At 37.1% G+C, this 9,049-nt stretch overlaps 1 protein-coding gene across 1 annotated transcript in view; it reads left to right on the forward strand.

Moving 5' to 3' along the window:
• LOC117167191 (retinal homeobox protein Rx-B) overlaps positions 1-9,043 on the forward strand; it is a 191,478-nt gene extending 182,435 nt beyond the window's left edge. Inside the window, exon 4 of the mRNA XM_033351916.1 lies at positions 6,991-9,043. Within this exon, the coding sequence (XP_033207807.1) occupies positions 6,991-7,583 (593 nt within the window). The 3' untranslated portion in view covers positions 7,584-9,043. The remainder of the gene's footprint in view (positions 1-6,990) is intronic.
• The last annotated feature ends 6 nt before the right edge of the window (positions 9,044-9,049 follow it).

Raw genomic sequence — 9,049 nt, forward strand, 5'->3', positions numbered from 1 at the left:
GAATAAAATATTTGTTATCATTCTCTTGAAATAAATGTGTTTTTTTCTTGAAAAAATACCGGTTTCATATGTATACACCTGGTAGATAGGGCAACATGGGAGAACCGTATAAAAACAAAGATATAGAGGGTGTCTGGACAATATTACGAGATACCCTTGTGTGGTACCGCAGTTGTAGGACGATTGTCTGGTGATGCGTGGTGGAATGATGAAATTCAGGCTACCCAAGAAGCAAAAAGAGAAGCGTACAAGAGAACTTTGAACATCGCAGGTCTTAGCAATGAGGAAAGGAATAGACGTAGAAATGATTATAGACGCGAATACAGGATACTCAAACGATTAGTTAAGGAACGTAAAGATACTATTAGAGTAGAAGAAGAGATGAAAATACAAAACGACTTTGAAGGAAGCAAGAAACTACTTTATAAAAAAATGAAAGGAAACAAAAGTACAGAATTTGTCAACATGAGAAATAGTAGGCGGGAAATGGTGTATGATGCAGACGGAATACTAGAGGCTTTCAGAGACTATTTTAGGAGACAATTCGGAGATGAAGCTATAGGACACCACAACTGCGATGTTGAACATGATGCGATAGAAAACTGAATTGAGAAAGTCTACGTCACTGAGGTTAGGGATATAATTAAGAACTTGAAAAACGGTAAGGCTGCCGGTGTAGACGGTATTAATGCTGAAATACTTAATCACGGTGGCGAGTGCATACCGCATAGACTGTACGAATTGAGAAATTTATGTTTCGAGATGGAAGACGTCCCAGACGATTGGAAAAAAGTGATTATCATACCAATATACAAGAGAAAGGGAGATAAAAGCGACTGCAATAATTATAGAGGGATTAGCTTATTAAGGACCATAATTAAAATATATTCAAAAATACTTATTCGTAGGGTAATGAAAATAACAGAAGCAAAGATTTGGGAAGTCCAAAGTGGGTTTATGCCGGGAAGGTCATGTACGGATCAAATACTTAGCATAAGGCAAATAACAGAAAAAAGTTTTAGAGTAGGATAAAAAGTTTTCTGTGCATTTGTTGACCTAGAAAAAGCTTTTGACAAGGTAGATAGAGGTAAACTTTGGGAAGTTCTGAAAGAGTATGGAGTCAATGGATGGCTCCTACAAGCTATAAAAACAATATATACAGGTAGCAAAGCGAGTTTAAGAGTGAATGGGAAACTGAGTGATTGTTTCGATATTATTCAAGGAGTTAGACAAGGATGAGTTATGTCTTCATGGTTATTTATATTACTTATGGATGAGTGTTTAAGAATAGCTCTCTTCGACGAAGAGGGTGTGGATCTCGAAACAGTGAGGTTACATGGGTTAGCGTTCGCAGATGATAAGGTTGTTATGGCAGAGTCTATCGAAGACTTACAAAGAATGTTCAATAAAGTAGATGCAAGCATGAAGAACATGGGCCTCAAAATTAACGCAAATGGAGCAAAAACTATGGTGTTCGAAGGAAAGAGTAAGAAAACACTATGCAATATTTTATTAAATGATGAGAGAATTGAACAAGTTGATAAAGTCGTATACCTTGGTAGCTTATTTACTAGGGACGGGAAGATAAATGAGAAATTAGATAGACGCATAAACGAAGGTAAGAAGGTTATTGGTAGAGCAGGTCCCCTTATCAGAAGTAAAAATATATCAAATAAATCTGAAATGGCAATTCATAATTCTGTATTTGTACCAACTGTACTATACGGTAGCGAGACATGGACTTATCAAGAAAAAGATAAGAGTAAAATTAACGCAATTGACAGGACTTTCATGCGCATAATATGCGGGCAAACCCTGATGGACAAAGTAAGTAACGAGATAATTCTAAATGAATGTGGTGCAGAAGAGACGCTAGTAGACACATGGGAAAGAAATCGTTTAAGATGGTTCGGGCATGTTGAGAGAATGCCAAATGGACGACTAACGAAACAAGTGTATCAAGGTAAAGTAAATGACAGCATGCCCAGAGGTAGATCGCGGAAAGAATGGTTAGATTGTGTGAATGAGACCCTAGTCAGAAGAGACATAAGAAGTCACCGAAACACGAGAGCCTGCATGAAAAAATGCATGGACATAATAGAAGCTAGAGAAGTATGTCAGGACTGGAAAGTATGGCGGCAAATAATTAATAAAAAGAGTGTCAGAGTGTCAGTAGAGTGAATAGCGCATTAAACAAAAGACCTTGGCCACTAATCGACCCAAGTGGGGAACCCTACATAACGAATTCGTGAGGTTCTTCGCTTGGTGTGATTGCTAGAGAGATCGATCACCAACCTGGGTCGGAGCAGAAGTGCGGAACGAGCGTGTTCTTTACATACATAACACGAGAATTCTGGATCAATCTGAAAATTATCTATCCCTTCCACACACTGCTCTTTTCCCCTACCGAGTGAGTCACTCCTACTTCGCAGGGGAAATGGCTTAACGGTGTAATAATAATAACGCCGCAGCAATTTTTCAGTGTAAAATTGTAACATCTCCTTTTTCGTACTTTTCCAAGTGTTAACTGAGCGTGTTAGAGGTACAGTGTGTACCGAGGAAATAAATGTTACTAGGCGCAGCGCCGGATTTACCAAGGGGCATATAATGTTTACAGCGAAATTGGGATTTTCTCTGCCCTTAAGAGCGCCCCTTCGAGGTTTAGCCCCAGGCCCCGAAAAATTTTAATCCGGCGCTTACTGGGTGACATTATGATATCTCCACTTTCAAACATTGTTATTCGCTGAACGAGATTTGTTTAATTTTTTACACTATTAAGTTTATTTTTATAATTAATTATGAATAAATCATTATTTTTCTAATTAAGACTCAAAGATGTATAATTGTTGGGATGAAACCTTTAAAATAAAACCACAAACGTTGTACAGTCTCATCTCAAGAAAATATTACACTTTCATGCCTTTTTTGTAAAAAAAGAGAAGAATTTATCTTATAACCAAATCGTTAATCTTTTGGCAAAAAAAAAAATTTCTACGAAAAAGATTACTATTCTGCCAGAAAAGACGAATTTTCAAGAAAATACATTAATTTTCAACAAAATTGTTGAATTTTGAAGCCAATAAAATTAATTATCTACCCCTTACAGCAATAGGATGTACCAGTATATCCCAAGTGATCCTATTTATCTCTCAGATTGCCCGGATGATATCCCAAGGATAACCTGTCGGATATCCCGCAAGGCGGAAATTTGGATATCCTAGGGCATACTCCAGGATATCCAGAATATGCTTGGGATGTTTCCAGGATATTCAAAAGTCCCAAGTAGAATATAGATTGATTTTCTATATCCTACTTTTGACATTTGAATATCCCAGAATGGTTCCAGGGATATCCTGGATATCATAGGGTTATCCCTTGGATATCCAAAATTTCAGCCTTGTGGGAAATCCGACAGGTTATCCCTGGGATATCCTTGGGACAACCTGGGAGATAAATGGAATCAAATGGGATATCCCGGTATATCCTATTGCTTTGAGGGACAGAAAAGTTAAATTTTTAACCCAAATATATTATTTTCCTACAAAAGAGTTAATTTTCAACCAAAAACATGAATTTTGTACTCAGAGAAAGTAAAATGAAGAAATGAAAAAGTACATGTGTACTAAACTTTCGACGCGAATATACAGTAATAAATTTAAAGTAAATTCACATTAAAGTAAATATTTTTATCATTAAAAATAATAAAATGAGATAGTTATAAAATAAAATTTAATTGAAACATATAAAAAACATTCGATATTGAAGTAAGAAAATTAAATATCACTTAGGGCACCACCAATTTTTGGCCCGGCACTGGTCGTTTCTCACAAGCGTTGAGAATTTTGCTGGTTAGTATATAAGGACCGTTTCGACTGATGTACCTAGCGTGCGATATTATACGTTAGGGAATTGCGTTGCATATAGAAGTGTTAAGTTGGGTTATAGAATTAGGTTTGTGTGCTTTAGATAATTGAAGAATACGTTTCTCGTGTTTTAACTGTGTGAACTTTATGATGCAACTGGCTGAAAGTATATGCCTCGCAGGGCAAAACTGAAACTTTTTCTTGTTGATGCGAGAGATTCCTAATGCGAAACTATAATTTTTGCTCACTAAAGGAGCAACGATTGCTGATCGAAAGTGTAACCTCCACCCTTGCGAGACACGCAGTGTACAATGCGAGCTATATCCAGCACTCGCTACGAAGTAGGGATTACTGGGTGACATTGTTAAATTATCACTCATCCCCATTCGATCTAGATACGGATTTGCAATTTCACTTGTAATCTTGCACTTTGATGCAGTGAGGTTCACTAACTTCTCCCAAAGTGTGAAAATTACTCTGTGGTTGCACGAAGGCTCATTTACTGCGCCACAGAGTAATATTTCCTCACTTTTCCGAGTATAGCGTACAGCGTTCTCTTTTCCGTGATAAATCAAAAAACATTCTTGTTGTACCATAATTGCCATCATAGGACTGCCAAGCAACCCATTTATGTCTATACTCTATTCAACGAGAGAATGATCGACAGAAACGACGAATTTTCGTCCAGTTCGCGCAAACTGTCATAAAGACGTGGCTTAGAGATTTTAAATCTTCGAAAAACTTGCTGCGGAGGGACTGAGTTTTATATATAGCGTAAGTATATCTAACAGTTGGCACCTATACAATTGGCTAGCGAAAAACGCTATCACCCTCCCAAATTGTCTTCATGCAGATACTGCTTCACTATACACTGTTCCCCGAGGGAAGATCCTACAGAACGACCAATTTTGGTTTTCTTCGCGCAGCCCATTGTTTAATTTTTCAAGAAGGCGGGATTTCTTTAGACGTTTCAGCCAATCTGAAGTGAAGCTCTTTAATTTCAAGAAAAAATTTTTCCTAGATTGATTAACGATACTGGCGGGCTGTGGGCTTTATGTTTTATACTACTTTTCTGTTTGTTTACCGACCTCAGTTTGGGTTAACTTACTCCAGCTGCGGTATTTTGTCTAAAGGCAGGTCGAAGTAAGGAAATTAAAAAAATTTTATATTGAAATTAGCGATTTGAAAATATGATAATCAGCATCTACGAATTTTCCAGATTTCAATGATATATTACTTGCATAGGAAAGTTGAAAATTTGAAGAAGTTTAAGTAAAGAAACTTTAGCTCGATATTCAATTTGATATTGCTTACTTTCTCACTTTTCAAAGTTTATTGACAAATTATATATCATTGGAATCGGAATAATTCGAACATTCGAAGTTTACTACTTTCAAGTCGGGGATTGCAGAATTATTAAACTTCAGAAACTACGTGTAAAAAAAGGGTAAGGACTTCCTTCGTCAAGAAATGACAACACACATGCACGTCTGCAAGGTCTTCTCTCAGGGAACAGACTATAGCTCTCTAACTCGAAAAGTGGCAGGAAGAAACGCAGCGCGTTTCATAAAACTAGGGTGGCTAGAGGATTCATCCTAAAAACCTATCTCACAAACTTCTCGTTGAAGCGAAATTAGAAGCGTTTAAAGGTTTAACTTAGCCTTTTTAAATATTCTATCCGTTATTGCACTCTAGCTTTTTCGGACAGAGAGATCTCTTAAAAAGAGCATGTTTGCGGAACTTAGATTTTTCTCCCTTTGAAAACTCTGCTACATAATTTTGAATCCTTAAATAAATGCTAATTCATTTAAGTCTTATGAGCAAAATAGAAGTTCACTCCTTCATCTGGTGAACAAAGTGAATATGCTGAGTTTTCAGAATAAAGTGTAGTTTATTTATGGAAACCATTTAAAGTCTCACGAAATCCCAAAGAGAAAATTGTTTTCAAATATGGAAAATTCTGGGCGAGAATTTCCCTCTTGCCTTAAGTCAAGGTGGCAGGAATTCATCCTTCTTATAGTGTAATTTGCACCTAAAAGTCTTTGAATTAACAACCTCGAGTCTCAAGTTGAGGCTTTGTTAAGTACTTACGGATTACCTCCGCCTCTTACTCTAGAGACATTTAGTGTTTGAGTACAAATAAAGAATAGAAATTTAAAACTGAAATAAATAGATCGTAAATAGATCTTCATTTTCCTTACCTGTTGGTATTACTGAATTATATTTAGTTATACAGAAAATCACAGAAGAATGGACTCAGGGCTTACCCTGTAATCTCGTCGAGATAGTGATATCTCTCATTTAAATCTAAAAGATCTCGATTCCGATCGGAAATAATAATCCTTAGAGCCCCCTGTGTAGACAAGGTTCATTTCTACATAAATATTTATTTTATTTGAAATTTTACGTCTCCTCTCATGCAAACCCTTCATATTCTAAAATACATTAATTGAAATTGATAAAAAGAGATATTTCGGGTTTCACTCGTGTAAAAAACTACGAATTGTTTGCCAACGTTTCGTGAACATTGCAGTTCACATCTTCAGGGCTGATCTGAAACTCAGGTATCAGGTCATGTTGTTCTTAGGTATACTCTTTACGATGCCTGTAATTGGCCATAGCGCCCCACCGTGGGGACTGGTCCTGCAGATGTGACAATGTTCACGAAACGTCGGTAAACAGTTCGTAGTTTTTTACACGAATGAAACCCGAAATATCTCTTTTTATCAAAATGAATCATCGTGAAAGCATGAAATCTATTATTGATTGATATTAGTTACACTTAAATGCATGCGTAATTAATTCATTAATTAGTTACCGGCATAAAAGTTGGCAGTTACAATATGGATAGAAACAAATTTTAAGAAGAGATTAGTATTTCTAAACACTAATAAATTTAAGGACAGAAAACGATACATATTAGTGGGTACATGCAAATAAAGCAAGGATAAAAAAATAGGTCTTAATGAACACGGCCGATACACTAAACGATAAAAAAGATAGTTTTCGAGAGATAAAAATTCTTTATTTTTCCTGTATTTTTATTTCCAGGAGGGGTACATCTAAAGCTAGTTAAAGTTGGGACAATTGTTTAGTATTCAATAGCTAAAATTTGCTTATTTTTTAGGATCATTCACGTCCTTGAACAACACCCTGAATCCTTTCGGAGCAACTACAACAACAGGAGGGCCGCCTGATGCCTGGACGTACACCCCAACAGCGTATGATCTCGCTCCACATCTCAACCTTTTGAGTCCTTCAAATTCGCCCTACTCTACATCCTTTGGCGGACCCAGTAACAATGGATCAGCATACTCCTACGCCACGATGTTGCCCCAACACGACTCTTCTATTTTCTCTACGCCTTCAGGCAATACAATGAGAGTTCACCAGGACTATATGAACACCAACAGCAGCCCACCGCCTTCTCTTAGTCGTGATTATCAGACCATTGTAACTCACTCTCCGTCAACTCATCTTACTAGTTCAATGTCTGAAGACGAGAATCAGCATAATAAACAGCTGGATTATGTGAGTGGTCTCAGTCCAGCTGAGAAATACCAACACGAGCAAGCTGAATACTCCCAGCAGCAGGATCAGAAACAAAATTATGCAATGCACTCTCCTCCAGATCGACAGTGCTTAAAAGACCAAGTGCTGATTAAAAGTGAGCCTGGTGGTCAGCAGAGTTACGTTCAGTTGCCTCCTTTTCTAAACTGATTCGAACCCTCGCATTTTGATACATCGTATATTGCAGAGACTGGAAATCGTCCTGATTTTTGCTTCTAAAGATTTCCGATTACGTTGACTTTCAATCAGGAGGTTAATGAACAATTCGCAGTGTTGTACATCCTAAGTCGGAGAATAGACTTTGGGAACTGATCAGGGACAATTTCGAGTTTTCATAAATGTTATATTTTCGACGAAAGCAGTCGCAGTCCTGAAACTACTAAGAGAATTTACAATAATAATACTAAATTATAATAATAATAAATCTAATTGGAATACAGTATAATACTCGAAGCGGGATTCGCACACCTCTATCAGGAAACAAACGTCCATTAATATCTGTTTTGATCACATGTTGGACACAACCGTCGATCACACCTAGTTCCTTATTCTTTCGTTTATGTTAAAAAACGACCACTAAATTTTGTTGCACGTAATTTGGGATTTGCGCCTGCTGGTATGGGTCTGATATTACTTGTTCGCATTGGTAAGCAGTGAATATTACTGTGGGTTTACTCGTGAAAAAAATACGAACATGAGCCTACAGTATAGGCAGGTATATAGGCCTGTCTTAACCAGCCTTAAACCTACTTTTTCTGGTCCCCAGAAGACTACGGTCCTTTTGTCTCCGCCGGCTAGTCTGTTGAGAGTAAATAAACATTAAACTGAGAGTAAGTAAACATCAACTAAAAGTAATACAGGTATAGGTTCAGAGTTATACCAGAAAAAGACTAAACCATGTTTAAAACTGTTCTTGAAACGGTATTAAAGCGGCATTTCTTTTCACGAAGGTTGGATGTTTCTGTCACTGTTCTTACAATTAGCCAACACCTTTGTGCTCACAAGCTGTAAAGACAAAAAAGGCGACTGTTCACGACTGCTACATATATAATTTTTTTACTGTATGGTATCCCTCAGAAAATTTTTAACCAAAAATGAACAAAAATAACTGACCTAATGCTACTAATTTAATCAGGATAGCTGACATCGCCGCCGTCATATGCCTCCCCAAACTCACTGGCACCCTTAGCGGATATAAATGTCAGTCAACCTCCGAAAAACAGCTGTGTTCGAAAAGTTTCTGTTGAATTTGCTCGTCCGACGAAACTATTCTCCGTTTTAATCAAACATCGAAAGAATTTACTTGGTTCTTTTATCTTTAGTGAGGCGATTTTTGATGTAAACATGTGAGGTGTTGCTGGTTGCAAGCAGACGATGTCAAGTTACCCAGGCCTTTGAGCTGCACGCTAATAGTTACCTTGACGACGTGGTTAAACAAAGAAGAATACCCGATATGTTAGGGTAAATATTACTCACATGGGGTCATTCTTGTTGGAGGTAATCTTTACCCTGTAATTCCGGTCAATATTATACTCAATTTTTTCTTTAAAGTTTTTACTAACTTCAGGCGAAATTTGAGATGTATGTCATTATTCTTCGGTTAGTTCCGACCTTTG

Source organism: Belonocnema kinseyi, chromosome 2, assembly GCF_010883055.1.
Source record: "Belonocnema kinseyi isolate 2016_QV_RU_SX_M_011 chromosome 2, B_treatae_v1, whole genome shotgun sequence".
Lineage (NCBI taxonomy): Eukaryota > Metazoa > Arthropoda > Insecta > Hymenoptera > Cynipidae > Belonocnema > Belonocnema kinseyi.